This window comes from Dermacentor albipictus, chromosome 2, assembly GCF_038994185.2.
Source record: "Dermacentor albipictus isolate Rhodes 1998 colony chromosome 2, USDA_Dalb.pri_finalv2, whole genome shotgun sequence".
Classification (NCBI taxonomy): domain Eukaryota; kingdom Metazoa; phylum Arthropoda; class Arachnida; order Ixodida; family Ixodidae; genus Dermacentor; species Dermacentor albipictus.
The window spans coordinates 144,960,970-144,983,749 of record NC_091822.1 but is presented as its reverse complement, the minus strand read 5'-3'; the positions used below and the strand labels follow the sequence as shown (position 1 = coordinate 144,983,749).

The following is a 22,780-nucleotide window of genomic DNA, read 5'->3' as shown; positions in this document are numbered from 1 at the left end:
CCGCGCGAACGATGCACGTGAGGCTTGGCACGCAGGCACGTGGGTCGATGATCGGCGCGGAGCGGCGGAGTCGTTGAACCTCTCGTGTCGTTCGAACGCAGAGGTTGCTCGAACAGAGGTCGCGCGATCAAAGTGTGAACCACGACACTGTGCTTAAGGGGCTCCGAGACTGCTAGGCCGCGTGGACGTAGGGGAAGGGGGTGGGGAATAAAATGGTTTAGTAAATACCAGTAATTGAACGAGGTGTTAAAGTCTTCCAATTTTTTCGTACGTCGCCGCCACCGTGCCGTGTCGGAGCCCTTTCGCGACCACGGCGCACCGTGTTGCAGCTCGTATTAACGCGATCGTACGTGCGTGCCGGAGTGTTTGTTCAGCCGCGTTATTCCCGTGATGGGTTATCCACAACCTGAGCGTCGATGTTAGTAACTTCTTTTTATTGGGGAGTGGGGGGGGGGGGGAGGGGGCGCAATGACGCCAGGTTGTAGCACAAAACGCTCTACATTTAGCGAAAAGTCGCCAAGTGATGATTGCGACGATGATGACTTACTCCGAATGTTGGCTTTCCTTCTCTTTATGTTTTAATTGTTCCTAAACGCCTTCCATAATTTATTTAGCTGTGTAATTTTCAACGTATCGTACATGTAAACGCTACGTTGAGTTTGGTGGTGGTGGTGGTGGTAACAACTTTATTGACAATCCAGCAAATTCGTGGCCTGGACCTAGGCCGCCCCCGAGGAGGTCCGGAGATCCTGTCTCCTCGCCCCCTCACGGGCTTGCTGGATGGCCCATAGTTGATTTTCGAGGTTTGAGCTGCGCAACGCGGCTGTCCATCGCGCCGTAGCTTCATCTGGGGAAACTGCATTTTCTCTGCATGTAACCTCACATTCCCAGAGAATGTGTCTAAGAGATGCGTGGGCCCTGCCGCATAATTTGCAGTTGAGTTTGATATCTAAAATATTTAACTACGAGACACTTACCCCGTAGCCTGTAGTAGATCTTTTTATATGCTTCCTGAGCGAGTTCTCAGCTTCGGATAGTTCGGCAAACTTCGGTTTTTCATGCCGAGTCCGACCAACCACGAAAACGGCCGAAAGCGCCAAATTAAGCTATTCGCTTTCAGACGCTCGCGGACCGTGCTTTGTGTACACGTTAAAGAACCAAAATAGAAAAAAAAGAAAACGGTGGCGCGAAACTAACAAAGACGAGACGAGTACGCATGACGGGCCCTAATTACTCGTGCACTCGTCTCCTCTTTGTTCCAACTCGCCCAAGAAACCGTTCTACTAAGAATATATATATATATATATATATATATATATATATATATATATATATATATATATATATATATATATATATATATATATATATATATAATATATATATATATATATATATATATATGTATGTATATATATATATATATATATATATATATATATATATATATATATATATATATATATATATATATATATATATATATATATATATATATATATATATAGTGTGTATTCGCACAAAGTTCATAGCTCCCGTGCTGTCCTATATTATGTTCTTTGTGTCTGGTCTTGTTTAAGATATACCTCCATCAATTTGAATTTGAAGCAGTATATGTGTGTGACTCCGTGCCATAATTAAACATAAAACGGAGCAGAGGGCAGGGGGGTGTAATTACGGAACTTGTCGAAAATTAAGCAAATGCTTATCCGGACTTTGAAGTGCAAAACTAAACAGAAAAGTGCAGGTCATACTGAAAAAGCACGCTTCCGCAATATATCAAAGCGGCCACGTCTCCTATACTTGAGAGAATGCTTGCAAAAGACAGAAAGTAAGCAAAGTAGAAAGGCGGGCGCCCACGCCGTTTGAATTTCTCTGGTTGGCATGTTGTTATACGTTTTTCATCAAGTTTGACAGCTCGTGCAGTTAAATCTTTATCGGTAAATCTAGCTGCATTGAAATTTCCGTTATCAAAGAACCAACGTCTTCACACTCCGCCCTATAAGCAAAGTTTCGAAATCGTTTCCTACTTCAAGGCGGCCCGAATACGAGAAGATAAATTCAGATCCGCGACATCACATTGACGTGCCGGAACTGATCAGTATTTCAGTTAATGCAGGTCACTAGCTTCATCAGGTAGTGAGTCTTAATAAATGCCACCATTTTACTCCCTTCACTTATAAGAAGGCGTATATCTTCTTGTGACAAGTAACATTATTTATGTTTAGCGAATATGACAGACGTGTGTGTGTGTGTGTGTGTGTGTGTGTGTGTGTGTGTGTGTGTGTGTGTGTGTGTGTGTGTGTGTGTGTGTGTGTGTGTGTGTGTGTGTGTGTGTGTGTGTGTGTGTGTGCGCGCGCGTGCGTGTGTGCGTGCGCGTGCGTGTGTGCGTGCGCGTGCGTGCGTGCGTGCGACACCATTATCCTTTAGAAAACAGAGAATGAGATTTCCAAAAAGAAATAATTTTCGAGCCATAATTTTTTTCGCGTTGTGCTTCCTTGTGTCCCATCAGTATCCAAACCGAGCCGCCATTATCGCGTGAATTCCAGTTAGGCTGTCACCATAATAACAGCGATTGTCTTATCGTGCGTGCGCAGTCTTTAAGAAGCGATGGCTGCGCTGAACGACGGATAACACGAGAAAACCCGTAGTCCGTCTAATGTGTTGTCAGGTGGTCTCAATGTAACATCAATGTACGCACCACTGTGAGCTGGCGCTGAAACTCGTGGCGGCGTCGCCATCTGTCTTTTTTTTTATGGGGTTTTACGTGCCAAAACCACTTTCTGATTATGAGGCACGCCGTAGTGGAGGACTCCGGAAATTTCGACCACCTGGGGTTCTTTAACGTGCACCTAAATCTAAGCACATGGGTGTTTTCGCATTTCGCACCATCTGTCTTTTAGAGAAGAGAGAGTGAGATGAACTCTTTATTGGGAACAGGTCTCTCCCTCTTTATTTACTTTTTTTTTGCCATTTCGGGCTTACCAAGCTAAGGGCAAGAGCCACCGTTTTACTACTGCAGAAGCGTAATTAACTGCGGTTCAACCCAACCCAGAATTCCACTTTGATGCCCCTTCAAGTTCCAGGACTCCGTTTCCTCCGTTTGCTGCGTTTCCTCATGACGGTCGTCCTCAACGCATAAGTCTTAGTTCAAGGTGAATCAGTGGAGTAGCTGCATACATTGTGTACGCACTGCTCAATGGTGACAGGAACGTTTTGCTGGTATCGATCGTGGGCCGCATGCGTCTCTGTCGCGATTCCTATACTCGCATACCATCGAACTTCGCATTTGAGTAAACTGCGCAGCCAGTCGTTAATGCTTCGTGCGCACGAGCTGGCCTTTCGTTGAATTTTCGAGCTCGCTCGCAGTGCGTTCGAAAAAGATCCTCGTGACGCGTGCGCGGTGGTTTATTTCTATTTTGTTGTGCTCCCCGCTGTTCTCGCGGAGTGCTTCATACCGCCGAGAAGAAAACAAAATTTATATATGCTCGATAATATCGCTCGTTGTCGTTCTGCATACAATTTAAAGCCAGAGTCGCCCGCAGGCAAGACGCGCGCGTTTGATCGATGCACCTTTACGTGACGTAGTTATACCACGTCTAAGTAGTCGTCTCACCGAGACGACACGTGCCAGCGCTTCCGCATCGCCCATTGGCTCTGCCTTGCGATGCACGCTCGAAAGTCGCTATATTTGCGTAGGCGCTGCGCGGAGTTCGTGAACAGAGTTGCGTGCATCGTGGCTTAAGCAGAGGCTGCGGCTTACACACAGGGTTGCCACTTGGCCGGTTTTCCACCGGCACAGCTGGATTTTCCCTCACGGTGTCGGCTGCCTGTTCGACACCTTACGGGCACCCGTTTTGCCGGTTTTCCATTTTCCCCCTAAATCAGCACATGCGCGCGTGTCTTTTAGTGGATGCCATCACAGCCTACGTTACTAGTACCTGGGTCAATTGCTAAACTCTGCTTTGGAATGCCGCGTAAAAGCGGCTGTTGCTGAATTGTTTGTAGATACGCCTTACGAATAAATAATTTGCAACGACGTTCGAAAATATAATAAAAGGGCGCCAAATTTTATATCAGTAAATAAATTTCCGTCATAGAGTTAATCATGCAAACTTCCTTCTCGGCATACTTTGTAATTCGTACTTTTCGCGCGCAAGGGGGGAGCGGGCAGATGTGCCCGTACTAGGAGGCGGGAGGCCAGGGGGTGGGGGGGGGGGCGAGGTTGGGCAGCGCGCGTCTCACCTGTGGGGTCTGAAACGTGCCCTTAGGACACAGAAACGACACCACAGTGCTGCAAGCAATCAAAGTGGCATTTATTGCGCGTTTCATACACCAGCCTAGCCAGCCGAATTACTCTCAACAGGACTTGCCGATGGGCGCTGACGAATCGAGTTAAGTCCGACTCGCCGCGACGCAGGCACGTACCCAGGATTTTTTTTCGGGGGGGGCCCACCACCTCCATCATCATCATCATCATCACATTCATAATCATCATCATCATCCTGTTTTATGTCCACTGCAGGACGAAGGCCTCTCCCTGCTATCTCCATTTACCCCTGTCCTGCGCCAACCGATTCCAACTAGCGCCCGCGAATTTCCTAATTTCATCGCTCCACTTAGTGTTTTGTCGTCCTCGATTGCGTTTTCCTTCTCTTGGTATTCTGTAACCCTAATGGTCCAACGGTTATCTAACTAGCGCACTTCATGACCTGCCCAGCTACATTTTGTCCTCTTGATGTCAATTAGAATATCGTCTATACCCGTTCGCTCTCTGATCCAAACCGCTCTCTTTCTCTCTCTTAACGTTATGCCTAGCAATCTTCGTTCGATCGCTCTTTGCGCGGTCCTTAACTCATTCTCAAGTCTCTGCCCCATATGTCAGCACTGGCAAAATGCACTGATTGTACACCTTACTTTTCAATAATAATGGTAAGCTTCCAGTCAGGAGCTGGCAATGTCTGACGTATGCGATCCAACCTATTTTTATTCTTTTGTGAATTTCCATCTCATGATCAGGGTTCCCTGTGATTAATTCACCTAGGTAAACGTACTCCTTCACAGTCTCTAGTGGCCGACTGGCGATCCTGATCTCTTGTTCCTTTGGCCGGCTATTTATCATTATCGTCATCTTCTGCATATTAATATTCAACCCCACTCTTACACTCTCTCTGTTAAGGTCTCCAATCATTTGTTGTAACTCGTCTGCATTGTTGTTGAATAGAACTATGTCATCTGCAAACCGAAGGTTGCTGAGATATTTGCCGTCGATCTTTACTCCTAAGCCTTCCCAGTTTAATAGCTTGACTTCTTCTAAGCACGCAGTGAATAGCTTTGGAGAAATTGTGTCTCCCTGTCTGACCCATTTCCCTATAGGTATCTCCCTGCTTTTCTTGTGTAGAATTAAGGTAGTTGTAGAACCTCTGTATATATTCTTACGCGAAGGACGAGCCAGTAAGACGAGAAACTATTTAGATTATATTTACAACAACGGTTGCAGCGCTGACCGGTTAGATTCACAGCGCGAGCCCAGTTCGTTCTTCCTCCTCTTTTCTGGAGTGATGGCGTCCACGCACCTCGTTCAAACAAACAAATACCAAACGCATGTAGCAATATTTTTCAAGCTTTTTACGTAAGCGTTCTGTAGTCCTTGATTACGTAGTGCCTCTAGACTGCTGGTATCTCTACTGAATCATATGCATTTTCGTAATCTATATAAGCCACATAGAGAGGCTTATTGTACTCTGCAGATTTCGCGATAACCTAATTGATGACATGGATGTGATCCATTGTAAGGTATCTCTTCCTGAAGCCAGCCTGTTCCCTTGGTTGACAAAATCCAGTGTTGCCCTTATTCTATTGGACATTATTTTGGTAAATATCTTATATAATATTGGGAGCAAGCTAATGGTCCTATAATTTTTCAATTCTTTAACGTCTCCTTTTTTGTGGATTAGTATAATGTCTGCATTCTTCCAGTTTTCTGGGACCCTTGCAGCCGATATACACTTCGTATAAAGAGCCGCCAGTTTTCTAAGCAATATGTCTCCTCCATGTTTGATTAAATGGACTTTTATTCCACCTTCTCCTCCCGCTCTTCATCGTTCCATGTCTTGCAGGGCCCTTCTGACTTCATCGCTAGTTATAGGAGAGTTTCCGTATCCTGTTCATTACTGTTTCTAAGTGAGGTATCGGGACTCCTCTGGGTACTGTATACAGGTCAGCTTAGAATTTTTCCGCTGCTTTTACTGTATCTTCGAGATTCCTTATGATATTATCCCTCTTATCTTTTAGTGCATACATCATGATTTGTCCTATGCCAGGTTTCTTTTTTACTGATGTCAGGCCGCGTTCATTTTTTTTACGGCTTCTTCAGTCTTTCACGTGTTATAGTTTCGAATATCAGTTATTTTCGCCTTGTGGATCAGTTTGACAGTTCCGCGAATTGCGTAACGCTCTGCGGCCGCCAGTCCCATACAATCGCGTAGAGCGCAGGACTCTGCGATTCTAGACGTACTGCGCTCACCGAGAAAGGTTAGAAAAACACCCACATAAGCACAGCAGAGAAGTGGCTACGTGAGGCGGTTCGACCGATAACTGTGGAAGCGTCATTCAAAGCAAGAAATTATTCTCCACTTCCGGCGGCGTTTTCTCTACTTCCTTTTTAAATAAAAAGATGTTGATCCAGAAATATTCTCATAAACAACGGTTAACATTTTTATTATTCGCTGTTGCTTGCAGTTTGGTTGTTGCGCGTTGGCTCTCTCCCTTAGTAGATCGCTTAATTTCTCAACTCCTTGCGATTTTTGTTTCCGGTTTCCAATTTTGCACGAAAAGTGCGATACAATTAAGGAAAAACAGACGAGGTAACTGGCGACAGTCATCTTGCTTATGGGTTTGAGGGTTATTGCAGGGTTTCATGATGGACACTCTTTCACATTATTTTATTTCCCACCTTATCTAACCCATATCACGTGTATATGGTTCCGGGCATCGGCCAGTCGCGGCGAGCCGTAACTCAAGGAAATAATGAAGCAAAGGGAAAAGTTAAACGCAATTGGTGTTTTCTCCGGCTGCAACTCGTTTCATGAGAGTACATACCAGCTGAGTAACAGCCGCATCCCTCTCCTGGTCCCAGGATCAGCCTAAACAAAGAAGGTTGAACTAACAAAAGCAAGCTCGAGCTATGCGCGTGACGGTTGAATAGATGGTGACAACTGAGCGCATCTCGAGTTAATCGCGCGGGTGCGGAATCTATGAGAAAACTGTCCTTCACATTACAAGAAATGCCGATAACTACCGCCATCTAAAAGGAGTGAAAAAGGCAGCATAAGGCTGACCGATGAACAGCTGCCAAGTCTCAACATTAATCTGGCGGCGCTTTAGGAATGTGTGAGGAGTGGTGGCGTGGGCGGGGAGGGGGGGGGGGGGTATGCCACTTGATTTCGGGGGGGGCCCGGGCCCCCCCGGGCCCCCCCCTGGGTACGTGCCTGCCGCGACGGGATATCGAGCGAATATGTTCGCCCACATGCCGGACACGAACGCCAAATGGCTAGCGTGTACATGTCACGCGAACGGTGACGCTTTCGGACGACGGTGTTCGTCCATCCCGGTGCCCTCCTCGGAAACCTATCGCAGGACGGTCCCGCGAAACGCATAGAGTTTCTCACTACATTACCTAGAGGGAAATCTGGCGCTGCTGCGCTGTGGTATGCATGGGAATGCCGGTATATTGTGACTTCGGATTGGCATCGTTCTCATAGAGACAGGACACCTTGAAGACGCGCTTGGCAAGTACCCTTCCGTCTGTCACAATGATTCATTTTCTACTAGAACAGCACGTGAAAAGCTGTTTTAGCTTTATTATTACGCGAAAAGATGTTTTGTTTAACTATGAGAACTTGTTATTGTGTGTACAATTACATGTTACGTAAAAAGTATCAGCGGGCCTGCTAAAGTTGGAGGACAGACGACAAGGTTCGAGCTCGCTTTTAAACAGTTGGTCGTCTGCTCTTGCTTTTCTTCGCTTGGTCATGCATCCTGGGTGAGTAAAGATGTAATATGCGTGAATGGAAACATTTTATGCAGATTTTACTTTGAGAACGCGTTATTTGCGTAGCCATATCCACGTTTTAGACGAAGCCTCTTACAACACCAGCCAACACGAGCCTCGCAGACACATATACCGTCATTCCCATGACGGCACGGTGCCCCCTTAAGAAACTCCCATAGACGGTGGCGCCAGATTACCCTCTAGATGTTATAGTGAGAAACTCTATGGCGAAACGTACCGGTGGTCGCGCGAAAAGTCCGCGCACACAGCCTACCCCAAGCGACAGAGGAAAAGGTTAACTCCCTTTCGCGCCCGAGTAACCCCGCCGATAGGTGGCGTCAGCAGCGCAACACGCGCGCCATCTCCCGTACTATTCTGCAACTGCACCGACCGCCGGTGACGCACCGCCACGCAGGGAAGCCGGGTTACAGGAGACGCGAGCCATGCGGAGTAAGGGGGGGGGGGGGGACAAAATGAGGCCACGGGTGTGAGTCGAGCGTCCCCGCACCCCTTCGCCGCGCGCGTCATTACCTTGGAGACAATCTGCGGCGGGTACAACGGCTAGGCGACCCGAGATACCTAATGGCTTCGTGTGCGCCATGTTCTCGCGCGCCTAGTTCGCGTTGAAGCGAGAGGCAGCACGATAGGGGAATTCGCTCGCCGCTGTTACCGTTCTTCGTCAGGCTTAGCGATCCGACAGCGAGTGTCCGGGGTCTTCGAGTGTGAGGTGTTTATGTTTGCCTGTGCGTGCGTAACACCATGCTTGTTAGCTAAGTATGCGAATGTCGAAGGCAGTTTATAGGGCCGATAAATTATACTATGCCTTACTTCGTATAGCTGTCCAATAATTTGCTATCGCAATCAATGATTCGCTTTCGGGCGATGCTTCCACATTTGAAATCCATCGGGACTGAATAAAAAATTGTGGTCGTTGTCACTTGCCATCCGCGCGCTTGTGAGGACAGATTCTATTCATGTATTCTCGTGTTTTCTGCACTGTCTCCATCCCCCAATGCAGAGCCACACACACACACACACACACATATATATATATATGTGTGTGTATATATATGTGTGTATATGTGTGTGTGTGTGTGTGTGTGTGTGTGTGTGTGTGTGTGTGTGTGTGTGTGTGTGTGTGTGTGTGTGTGTGTGTGTGTGTGTGTGTGTGTGTGTTATGAGAACGAGAGAGACCGGCCAAGCTGCCAAGCGCATGACCTCGTGGTCAAGCGCGGAAAAACTAATATGCAGGTATTCTTATTGAAAATTAATTCAGTATGCTTAAGAAATGACCTCACAAATAGACAAAGCCGTTTGGCTACTTTTGGACTACCCAAAAGTTTCGCTCGTGGCTACATTTGGGCTACTGCGGAGGCCAATTTGGCTACCTGTGGTTGGAGCGATTTGGCAACACTGATTTCATGCTGTATTTTAATTAGAGTAGAGGGCTTAGGGAATTTGTAAACGTTACAGATCACGAAATACCGGAACACCACAGTCGTGCGCTAAAGTCACTGGAATTTGGAAGTACCGCAACACTTTTTCTCTTCGCCGCCGATTGGCCAGTCGCCGTCACGTGATCGATTCCCGCCATAAATGGTCGATGCTGCGACGGAGCGGACGCGCAGATGAAGCAATCGGTCGCGATCGCTGCGCATGCCAGCGATCGACGTTGGATGGATCTCGTATTTTGTGTCGTTTGGACTATAAATTAAATATGTCTTGCAATTTGGATGATGAAATGCCTGGGTTTAAGCTTTCTCTGGTGCTGCAGCCGTCGGGAGTCCGGGAAAGCACTTTTTATGACATTACCTCGTCCATTTGCTGTTTTTTTTTCCTTACGTACATTTTTGCAGCAATGCCGAACGGAAAGAACGAGTGCAAGCGCCGTGACATGTGGTTGCACTGCGTAAAGCGTGAAAAATTCGCTCCCACAAGTGACACCTTTCTTTGAGAGGCAAGCCTTTAGCTTTCCTACAAGTAAACCTTCGAAGGAAGCGTCGCATTAAGTTTTGTTTAACGCTGGCTTTAACGGACGGATTTGACGGATGGATAGATGCTATGAGCGTCCCTTTTGGAACGGAGCAATGGATTCTGCCACCAAGCTATTTTTATTAGTTTGCGTAATGCTTCGGAATACCGAAACGCTGGAGACGGAAGCAGCAGCAGCACTGGTAGCGCCATGTTGTGATGCTTTCTTCAACAAAAACGCATTAGAAGTGTTATTCTACATTATGTCAAAGAAGAAAAGGAATCCCATATACTACACTACCGCTTGTTGCTGCCTTTGCCTTTACACCAGCATATGTAGGTAGACCATGGTCCTTACAATTATAGTTATCTCTAATTGACGCCAGTGTCGCACGATGGCGGCATTAGCGCAGCTGCGCACAACTGGTTCTCCGGTATGCTGTAAACTGTAAAGGTCGTCGGGTATAGGCTAAAGCCACCGATTGGTGAGGAAGAATTGGAATTGCGGAAAGTTCATATTGCCACCTTAGTAAACGCACGGGGCGTTTTTGGACTGCGCACGCACGCCAGCATTTTCGGTGTGTGGTGTCTCCATCTCAGTCTGAAATGGTCTCGGATGTCGCAGACCCCATCGTGGCGCTGCAGTTCTCTCCCAACGGCCGGTACATGGCAGTGGCGGCGGGCAAGCACGTGCTGCTCTTCAACAACGTGCCCGGGTACCAGAACGCCATCGAGGACCTCGAGGAGCGCAAGAAGGGCGCCGCCAGCGCCTCCATCCGCGACAGGCTGCAGGCGCAGATCGACGAGGCACGGTGCGTGCACTGTGGCTGTGTGACAGCTTGCAGCCAGAGTTTTACTCTTTTTTATCCCTAGTGATAACGTACGCAAATATGTGAACTTTTTAACCTCTAAAGTATTTCCTGGGAAGTTATATGACCGATTTCACATCGATCAAAGCACATGCACAGCGGCTCTGCCGGTGCTATGGTGACATTAGAAAGCTTTAGCGTGTCCGGTATTCCGGTAAACGCAAGCAGACAGAGCGTTTTACCAGTAAAACGCCCCGTCTGCTGCGCATCCGGATGAGCGGAGGCGCGAACGTGAACGGCCTGCACGGTGCAGCCACCTGGTGACGCAAAGCTCAAGCAATACAAACACAGAGGTAATGTTGCAGTAACAAAGTGCATTTTACTTCGCTGCTGGTGCAGTTTTTCGGCAGCGGCGGAATCGTGTTGCAGCCGACAATTTACACCAGCAGCAATGTAGAATACACTTGGTTACATCAATATTAGCTGTGTTTGGTTTAGGATCTGCGCCGCCAGGTGGCTGCACCGTACAGATCGTTCAAGTTCGCGCCTCCGCTCATCCGGTAAAACGCCCAGTCCGCTTGCATTTACCGGAACGTCAGACACGATAAAACTCTCTATTAGTCATCGCCTTTTTCCCACTCTGCTGCAGTTCAAGGCGTTATTGAAAGGAATGCCGAAGACAATGTCAGTGTGAAATTTTGCTGCTAATTCTAAGGTGAAATTTAGGGGCGGCAGCTGCTAAACGCCACTTTATATTGAACCATTTTATTCTCGCCACCTTACCTTTTTATCTCGAGGGCTAAGCGGGTTTATCGTTGTATAAACACAACATGCATCTTACCAAAGTCGGCCTCAATGGGATAAGTACTATTACTCCCAGCATGCTTTGCGGCAGCGGTAGCGCAATGGAACTTGTCGTGAAATCGGTCTATTTCCTTGTTTTGCTTTGCTACCTTCATCGATTTATATAGTCATGTGTAAGCTCATCGATTGTATATATTTATACCTTGTGCAATGAAAACACTGAGTTAGGCGCCAGTACGCCTTTTTAGTAAAGCTCTTGCTTGGGCTAGTTGGTTCATGCTTGAATGAGTAAAGAGCAAGGTGCAATAGAGCAGGACGGAAGAATAACACAAACGACAGGCGCCGGTCCTGTCATTTGTGTTCTTCCGTCCTGGTCTACTGCACCTTGCTCTTTACTCATTCACACCTTTTTAAAGTGCTTCTGAGTGCATGAAAAGTGCACAATAATATTCTTTACGCTCCATGACAGCAAAACTCATGTAAACAGCACAATGATACGCATGAGTGCGCAAAGCTAGAAGTTATAAGTTTCGTTCTTTATTTTTATCGGCAAAAATTACACCATACTCGAGCATATCTATGACGTCCCAGCTGGGTGAGAATTTCAATGTGAGGTTGGCACCTGTCTTTCCTCACTACTTTCTTTTTTTTTAATGTCCGTATCCTACCTCGCTATAAAATTACGTTTTTGCTACTACAGGGGCGTAATTTACTAATACAGTTTTACATGATATTCTTCGTTAAATCCCCTGTAGGTGCGTGATCGAGCTTTGTTGTTTGCTTGTGAACTTTTTTTTGGAATAAGCAAACATTTATTGTGCGACGAGTTCAGTTAGCCAGTTTTCAAGTTTGTGCTAATTAGTTAGTTTCAATTCAATAATTTACGGTATATGTCGCAGTTGTCGAATCGAAATTGGTCAGAGCTCGAGGCACGTCCATTAGTTAAAAAAAAAAAACTCTGAAAGTTTGAAAATCTGAAGCTTTTAACGAGGTGCCTGTCCCCTAAATTTCAGCGATTACCTTAACGTTCCAGTTGTCTTCCCGAACAGACTGCCAAATAAGACTATGTGAAGCGCTAGCGTTATATTCGTGACATATTTCAGGGACGGGCCTCTTAATTGGAAGCGGTGGTAACCTCTGTACATGCTTAGCGTAGCGCTGCCGTTAACGCGTGCCGCGTTGACTGCGCATGTGCAGTTCAAGGGAAGCGGTATCGGTAACGCCAATGGCAGAACGGTAGCGCTATGCTAAACTATTCTAAAATGACGTACATTGGAGTTCGAAAAATTGTCTCTCCGAGAAATTGTAGCTGTCAATTAGAATTTTGATATATGAAAACGACCTATTTGGAAACATTTTGGACACATTAAAGCCATGTGGTGATATGCTGTAATTTCTTTTTTTTTTTTGCTCCTTTTACAGGGGCATTTTGAAGACGATGGAAGCCAAGGACTCGTGAAGTCTCCGCATGGATGTAACGGTGGCCAAATGGATCATGTGTTCAATTCCTCTCAGTCTGTCTGCATGCCTGCAAAGAGTCAGCACATTCCTATACAACGTTCGGGTGTTCAACTTGCTGGTCAATAGTACAAGTGTATTTTCTTTTTTCTTTCGTGAAAGACAAGAGAATGTCTTGTTCCTAGTGTGTCAGGTTGTTTTGCGTGAAATTGGAGCATGCATGTGAATGGTTGGAAAGTTCACTCCATCTTTTTGGTAACTGAAAAATAAAATATCATCTCTTCGCAAATACTGTGGTTCGTTACTTGAAGTTCCCTTTCTGTGGAGCCCGAAGATGTGCATTTCATGTGATGCAAGGAGAAAAAGTGTAGCTCACAAGAAACTGTAAAGCAGCAGAGTTTAGTCTTTCGATGTGCACAGCTAGGTGGAGCAATTAGCGCCCTGCCATACAATGAGGAAAACAATATTTTTGCCAAAATCTCTATCTGGTATTAAATGTTGGCGGTGCCAAGCACATCCGAACAAAGCAGAGCGCTATGTTGTTGGTAAGCAGGATCTTTTGCTGGAACGTGATAAGAAAGACGAATGACCACCGAACGTATTCTTAAATTTCTCACCAAGACCGCAATATTTGCTCAGCTTCCTTCATTCAATAGCCTTTGCGACATTAGAGAGCTTTAGTTTGTCCGTAAACGTATTAACATTTGTAATATACCGGGTAACCAGAGGTGTGCGACAGATGACGATGATGTATTGGCATCCCCTATGAAATGGGGTGCTGGCAAATAGTCACCTAGGCTGCTGGATTTATTCAGGTATGCTACACATATTTTTCATTCTAGCATTTTTGTATACATCTCCTTTTCCTTTTTCTCTTCCTGGAAACCTCTCTATCCACCTTATACCGCTACCTATGCCTGAACGGATCCGGTCGTATCAACATCTTCCCTGATTTTCTTCCTACAAATACTTTAAACGTCTCTTGTTTATCGTGATTGCTAACCGGATAATGTTTCCGTACACTTTAAATGCAAGCGCTTCTGGAAGGTCTACGTTATCTCCAGGTGTCACTGGGTGAATCCCTTCTAATTCCATTTGTATGTGATGAGAGGTCTCCGGATTTCTGATGCAGTATACACGTGCCTCACCTTGTTGCGAGTATTTGATCCGGTATGTCTTTGTCCTTAGGCAACCAGCTCCAGCTTCAAATAGCAAGACGGCAACAACGCTGGTAGTGACATCTTGTGGCGCAAAGCATAACCAGAGAGTACAGAAATCTAATACCGCAGTGACCTAACATATTCGACTTGACTGACCGCGTAAAGTGTTGGCAGCGACGTAATCGTTAACGTGCAGTACTTTCATAGTTTCCCTTCACTCACGGGGCGCAAGAATTGTCCATACGCATTGTAGATGCAACAGCAAAGCGGGTAGCTACATCTTGCGACGCTTTGTCCACGGACAAAGCGTCGCAAGATGTACTTACCCACTTCGATGTTGCATCTGTCCGCGGCTCCGGTAATCTGGTAATCCGTCACCATAGCCAGAAATTTATTACTGGGGGGTTTCTCTGCAACCACCACTCCTCACCCCTCTCTCTCTCAATATATATATATATATATATATATATATATATATATATATATATATATATATATATATATATATATATATATATATATATATATATGTATACGTTGTGTGTGTGTTTAACTCCCCGGACATGAATGCTACACGAGGATGCATGTGTTTGCGCAGCCGAAACAACACTTTGCTTAACTTCTGGCAAGTCTTTCATTGCTATGCGTGCAGTCACTTCGCACCAAATTATGCTATCATCCTTATGCTATTTTCAAGAATCATAATATTAAAAGAAAACTCAAATTTCGTTTACGAATTGATGCATTTATACAATGTATGTTGATGGCCTAGCTGGTACATGACTTGGAAAAAATGGCTGTGGCTGAGCTAAGGTTAAGCCCAGGATGGGAAGCATACTAGCCTTTATTTTAACGCGACAGCGTTAAGGAGCTCGTGTCGCAGAAAAGCCGGTGTCGTCGGCGTCGGCTCAGGCGTGCGGCGCTTGCTCAGGCGCACATTTCGTTGTCGCGCCGAACGCTGCGTTGCTAGACGCTCACCGCGTCCGATGCGGGGGGCGACGCCGCGAGCGACGGCGCGAGTTGGAGCCCCGTTTCTCCTCTGTCGTGACGTCACGGTGTCACGTGGTATTGAAGGCGACACCGCCGCGCCTGAGGAGCTGGGTTGAGCTCTAGTAATATGCTTCGCATAAAAACAAACAGCGCTCAAAACGGGGCTAAACAAAAACAAGACAGCGCGCTATCGTGTGCCTTCTTGCCTACAAGCCAGACTTGTTGCATACTTGTTGCAGCCATATTTTCGCCAAATGAATAAAAAAAAAGAATTGTAGTTCCGCCCGAAAGGCGAAGCACCGATTGCGTTAGCAAATTAGGGGATAGCTGTACGAAATAAGGATAGTAATTTTATCGGCCGTATAAACTTGTAAACATTCGCTTACTAACTAAATTAACAATGATAGAATGTGTAAGTGCCACGAGGACGTACAAAGAAACTGACACACAGAGGCAGTGCTGTCTTTGTGTTCTGCTGTCTGCTTCTTTCTACGTCCTTGCTCAGTCGCGCTTACACATTCTATCGTGGATTCAAACATACTAGCCTGTCAACGTGTTATAACTAAATTAACCAGCACGGTGTCACGCGCGCACAGGCAAACATGAACACATGTTGCTCGATGAGCGCGGAAACTGTGTGAAAACGCTGGAGTTGAGAATCGTGGCAGGCAGCCTCGACCCTATTGACCTCTGTGCATCTGCCGCTTCAACGCGTACGAAACGTCGAAAGCACAGCACATACGAAGCTACCGGCACTACGCGCACTCTGCAAATATCGCAAATCACCTTGAAGATGAGGCCCGCGCGGGCGCGCACTTAAGCCGCGTCGCAGATCGCTTTCAAGACACACGAGCACCGGCAACGCGTCTCTACAGCGTCCGCAATTGGCGTGGCCAACGCCGTAGGGACGCCGCGGTTGTCTCCACTCTGCACGGAGTGGCGGGCGAGGAGGACATCGAGGCACCGTCGCAGCCGCCGGAGAAGAACGCCTCTTCTCCCTCGTCTCCTCCCCCCCCCCCCGTCTCGTGCGCCACAGGAGAGGGCACGCATCCGGGCCGCGTATTTACAATTGCTAGAGGGTACAGTGGGGCGTGGCACTTGCGTAAACGCCGGACGTTTGCGCGCATGCGCGAGTAAGAGCGGGCGCGAGAGAGAAAATGTGGGGACTTTTGCTCCTTGAATATACGACTCTACCTAGGTACTATACAGGGGAGTTTCTTAGTGCGTGTTATATGAGTTTGTCCCTAAGCATGCCGGCAGAAGTCGCGGGGCGGGGTAGTGCTGAACTTAGCATCACAAGTTGGCGGCTGGACGTAATTATATTTACTGAAACGCGTTTCTTACTAACTGAGACATGTCATTAATTCGCATTATTGGCGGCGCCTCCAGGACACCAAAGCGGCAACGGCAACACCAAAGCCTGAACCCGGACTGGTCCGTGGATTGGGGCTCGCCGAGGCCTGCGTGTGCCAGGGGTGTATAAGATCAGCTGTCCGCTATCGCGGACAGCCAATTTTTTATGCGTACACCCCCTAGCACGCTTCAGCCTCCGCGGCCCCAACCCACGGGCCGCCCTACTTCCAGCTTTGATCCCCCAGCTACCCCTTTGGTGCCCTGGAGATACTGCGCCACCTGCTTTATTATAACCTCACGTGCTCACCTGAGGCCTCCGTTTGCTGGACACATGTGCCCTCCAGGAGCAGTGCTTGTAAAAATTCCGATCTATCGTCGCAACACGACCCACAACTTATACAACACCAGTCAGAACCTTGCCGCATCAGACGGCAATCATCAAATGGAGCATCCGTGCCCACTGCCTCACCGGCGAGCAGCCAGCGGCAGAGCATAAACAAACTCGACCGCACTTCGCAATGCCGGCACGCCTAAGGGACAAACGCATACAACACGTGCTAAGAAACTTCAGCGCCGGCAGACCGGCCCGACCCGCACCTCACACGCGTCTGGAAAAAACGCAAAGCTTTTGAGAGCCTTATCCAAGCAGCCGCGTAACAATCAGTTTCGTGAAAGGGTAGACAATATAGCTATTCAAACGATCAATCATGCCCGGGTGCTCGAACAGACAGAATGGAACCATATTTGCGACAACATCCAGAATGCGTTAGACAAAAAGCACACATGGCATCTCTTGCGTGCCCTGCTCTGCACAAAGAAACAAGTGATCCTTACCATAGAGAAACACGCCAGCACACAACGTATAAACACAACATTTGATGAACTTCGGACCCTTTACATCCCTGTGGCACATCAGTCACTGCACACAAACTATACGGGCCCTCCAAATTACAACATCGATGCCGACTTCACTACGGCAGAACTAAAGATAGCATTGTTGCACAATAGGGCGCCGGCGCCGGGTCCTGACGGCATGACGTAGACTCTTCTGCGTAATCTGCCCGACGGAGATAAAGAAACGCTTTCCTCGCACATAAACGAGCATTGGAACACAGGTGCCCTCCCAGATGAGTGGAGAACATCACACATTACCATGATCCCAAAATCAGGGAAAAAAAGCCACGCTTTGCAACCTCAGGCCAATATCCTTGACATCATGTATGGGCAAAACAATGGAACGGCTTGCATTGAACAGACTAGAAGAACACTTGGATAAAACGAAACATTTACCGCACCAGCTCATAGGCTATCGCAAGAACATTTCCACTCGGGACTTATTTCTCATACTATAGAACATGCTTCTGCAGCCAAAGGCAGCACAGACCCAGGCTTTTCTCGCAATAGATAGAAAAAGGTATTTGATAGTGCTACACACGATCACACACAGAAATCAGTTCACGACACTGGGTGCGGCGCCAACATGTACAATTACGCAGTTTCCTCAAAGGTAGGACAGCACGCTTCAAGGCAGCGCAGTCGCTTTCCTTCCCCATCAATATTTCCCATGGAACACCTCAAGGATCGATTATATCTCCCACCCTCTTTAATCTTTGTGTGACAGTGCTATCAAGGCAGCTATCCAGAATCCCCAACCATCACCACACTTTCTACGCCGACGATATTACCATATATGGTGCGAAACGGGATCTCCAGGTGACGTCGAAACGACCCTCCAGGAAGGCCTCGACACCATAGTTGACCACTTACACAAAGCCGGACTCCAACCTTCAGCAAAAAAGTCAGAAATTCTCCTCATGAATCGAACACAATATCAAAAGAAAACAAAGGCCCTGATACAACTCGCCCTATTAGGCAAACAGATACCAAAGGTTACATCGTGCCGAATACTCAGATTTATCAACAATGCTAATTCTAACGTTTTACAATATCAAAAAGACTGCCGAAATATCACGCACCTAATGCGAAGGATCATTAGCAAAAAGCACGAACTGAGAGAAGTACAAGTAACTGCTCGTGACTGCGCTCGTGTATAGTAGGCTTCTGCACACGGCCCCATTCCTAACACTGACACAAACACAAACTAGAAAAATCGAATCTTCACTCAACACCCTTCACAAGGCCACCCTGGGTCTACCAATATACACCTCAAATCATCGCCTTCAACACACGGGCCTCTTTCACACTTTTACAGAACTAACACAACAACACCGAGACAGACAAGTAGTGCGCTTGTCTTGTACGGAGCAAGGATGCGACATCCTGAAACGAGCAGGGATCGCCTCTATCCAGTTGACACCAGTTAGTCAAAGCCCTCCACTACCACGCAGCATTGCATTTCCAAACATACCAAAAAATATGATGCCACACCTACATGACGGTCGACGTCAAGCGCAAGCAAAACATCACCACATAGACAGGAAATGCATCACGATATACACGGACACCACACGCTCTAACATGGGGTCATACGCGTATGCAATATATACACCTGGACAGACAGCACCTACAATCCAAACAGCTGGGTTATTTTCCAACCCTCCCAACATAGCCACTATGGAAATTCACGCGATAATATATGCCATACAAGAAGCATCTCTACTCACTAAGCACCAGTCCAGTAACATCAACCTTTATACAGACTCCAGCAAAGCCATTCGCAACATACAACACAGACTGTTAGAAACGCACCTGCATGACATCCTAGTAGAACCCCGTAACCGCAAATCGAACATTACAATCACCCTGTGTTGGGTGCCTGGTCATGCTGGGATCGAGGGAAAGGAGTTGGTTCATCAACGTGCTCGCAAAATTGACCTCCGGGCGCCCTCGATTCCCTGGCCAAATCCAACGATAGTGGAAGACGCTGCCATGTACAAAGAGCAAATAGCTGAACACTACAAGAACATCAAGGGAAAGTGCAATATTTTGCAGCAACCTTATCCTTCACTCAACACGGAACAAGCACATGTCCTTCGCAAAGTTCAAACTAGCACTCTTCTCACACCACTAATGCTCTACAACTTCAGTTGGCGAAGCACAGCTCACTGTCCCAACTGTCCGGAGACAAGGGCAGATACACAACGCATTCTGTACTCATGTAACACCGCCATTACCTCTCCTTATTTTCCTTACCCTTCCCCTCCTTTCTGGAGTGCTTAGCTTCACTCGGCTCGGCGGTTCAACAACGGGCCTTAGCGGAGCAAACGCTCTACTTTACTGGGTCTTAGTGTTGGCCTTAAATAAAGTTTTTTTCCTCTTCCTCAAGGAGCAAAGGCGCCCACATTTTCTCTGTCGCACTCGATCTTACTCCCGCTTGCGCAGAAACGTCGAGCGCTGCGAGAAACGCCACGCCCCGCTGTATCTACTAGCTATTGCAGAAATGCATCCCAGCCGCGTTGCTCGCTCGCGCACGCGAGATTGAATTGCGTTCTTCATCTTTCACTCAACGGAACTTTACGGTGACGGCAGAAATGCGCCTAGGGTGTCCATATAATTATCGCAATAAAAAAAGTCTGAGGTCACCTAAGCACGTTTTATCAGTTGTGAATGTGATAGTAATGCCCAATTGAACTCCTCGCTTGCCCGTGAGTACTTCATTGACTCAGTAGGGTCCAGCTGGCTCGCACAGTACCCACCCAGCCTGGACCCCCAAAAAGACAGGCTTCGATTCCGTACGTCCCCGGCATAAGCGAAACTCTTGCACGCGTCCTGCGGTCATATGACGTGCAGGCTGTGCACGTGCCCTCCCGGAAATTTAGACACGAGCTCGTGCAAGTGAAAGACCCTTTGAAATAGGACAAGTTCCCAGGCGTGGTGTATGGCATTCCGTGTGCGGACTGTCGGTATGCCTACGTCGGTGAAACCGGCAACTTCAAAACAAGACTTAAGCAGCACATGAATGACGTCCAGAAACGACACGTTGCATCGAATGCCTTGGCCGAACACTGCGCAACCACATCACATAAGATTAACTGGGAGAAATCTCGCGTGATTGCCAAGGAACGAAATCATTCTCCGCGTCTTTATCTTGAGACCCTAATCATCCAAACTACGGCGCGCACTCTTAATCGCAACGAAGGAAATCTACCGCCCGTGTATGCCAGGTGCCTTGGTCATGTTTTGAGACTCGCATAAAAAGGGGCGCCAGCTCTGCCGCTTCTTTCATTGTGAACAAGGCTCCCATGGGGGAGCCTAAACGTAAGTAACTATTTTAAACCGTTTTAGTCGGCGTCCAGACCTCTTCCTTTTAAGTAGGAATACATACTGTGTCCCGTAGCAATAGCCCCTTCCCACGCTTGTTCTGCTTCACTGCAATACTTTTGCATATGCTTCACCAAGTAAGATTTCTGTACAGAGGCGAAGCTGACTTTCGGGAACCGGCATTATACAACGCACCGTGCTTTCCAAGCTGCTAAGCCAATCGCGAGGGCCGCAAATTCGGAGTACATGCCATTGCTGCCAGCAGCGAATTCTTTCAATAAAAAACACGGCACCCAACGACAAGAAGCTTCATAACGAACGTCGAAGCAGCTAGGCCTAGCGTTGCCGCAGTAGTGGCTACGGCAGCCAGCGGATCTGCGTACGAGAGCTTCCGGTTCGAGGCGGCGAGGTAATCAAAATGGCAGCAGTGGTGGCTTTGGTTAATGCCGTTTCGGATCTGCGGTCACGGCAAAACGTCTGGAAAGCCGGACGGCGAAGAGTTCTTGCGTCAGAAATTTCAGATGTTCTGATACATCGACTCTATGGGGTACGTGGTGGTGCCGCGAAGCCGTCCAATTATCTTGAATCCGGAAATTTGGTCGTTGACTGTACACTGGCAACTCCTCCAGCCGACGGCAAGGCGTCAAAGACGATTCATTACTTATCCTGTTACTCGAGCCAGCAGTACCGCGACTTTCGACCCTTTCAATAAAATTGCAGCTAATTTTCTCTGATGGAGGCACAAATTCCCCCGAGTTTTTCCCGAATTTTTCCTGACTACTCAAAATCGCTGAGAATTCCCGGCTGGTAGCCACCCTGCAAATGTTTGTTCGTAGCATGGAGTTTTTCCTTCCCCCATGGTTCGAAGCAGCGAACCAAGCAGAGGAAGAAGGTGCCTGGAGGTGAAGAGGATCACGTGCCAGGGAAAGTACGAAGGAGCGCGCTGAGGATGGATGCTCCATCGCTTGTTCTTGTTCCCTAGTTAAATGGTGCAACCCACACTGGAGATCGGCCATGAATCAGGTGGTGAAGAAACTGTTAGAAATTTAAAAAAAAATTAATTCCCTAGCTTTGCCACAGGAAGCGGATGCTTCTTCCTCCTTGTTGTATCTCGCTTATTTAGCCACTGCTTAGGATACAAGACGTGTGCATTCTAAGGCATCCTGATCTCGCTTTGAAAGGAGCTTACCTTAGAGTGATCATAAATCGTTTCTTTCCTGATTTTGTTTCTTCCTCTTCAGTAGTTGCTTATAGCAGGTCTCACAGCGTGCGGCAAAGCAACGCCACCTAGAGTACAGTCTAGGTGACGTTGAGTGAAGGGGGAAGGAGAAACGAGACCAAGCGTCGTGGAGTAGAAACTTAGGCGGAGGTGCACTTGGGTTGACCTCCTCTGACAGTTGCTACAGGTTTTGTTTGCGATACAGACGTACTGGGTTCGTCTCCTGATAACATCGTCCTCGCGTGCTGTCCCATGTTCGCGAGCGAAAGCATGCGATGGTGAGCCGATGGTGGCAGCTCAATCTTGCATGCGCAAGGGAGGAAAGCAGGAGGAAGCGCAAAGCCTTCCCACTCGGAGGCAACTTCGTTCATAACGAGGTTCAACTGTGTGTGTTGTACTTTTCTGTGCATACACCTGCCACTAAAATTCTTCCATCAGCATCATACACCACCTTCATCCTTGTGACACTGCTGCGTGAACGTCTCGCACATTGTGCATACACCTGACTTGGTGTTTGCATTTTGCCATAGCTTGTAAAGGGTCTAGCGCATAAATATTTAATTGCGAGACAATAAAATTGACCTTTGCAATGCACTAACATTGCACAGGATGAAAAATGCAACTGTATCCATCACCGTTAGCTGTATGCCATTTAATTAGACGCTTCATTAAAATTTCACCTTACAGATTCCAACACTTGCTTTGAATATGCATTTTTTTACCCTTTTATTATAGACATCTA

General features: G+C 47.2%; 1 protein-coding gene across 1 annotated transcript in view; it reads left to right on the top strand.

The window, feature by feature from the left end:
* LOC135904682 (transducin beta-like protein 2) overlaps positions 1 to 13,384 on the top strand; it is a 297,791-nt gene extending 284,407 nt beyond the window's left edge. Inside the window, exons 9-10 of the mRNA XM_065435595.2 lie at positions 10,650 to 10,836; positions 13,060 to 13,384. Coding sequence (XP_065291667.1) covers positions 10,650 to 10,836; positions 13,060 to 13,096 — 224 coding nt within the window. The 3' untranslated portion in view covers positions 13,097 to 13,384. The remainder of the gene's footprint in view (positions 1 to 10,649; positions 10,837 to 13,059) is intronic.
* The last annotated feature ends 9,396 nt before the right edge of the window (positions 13,385 to 22,780 follow it).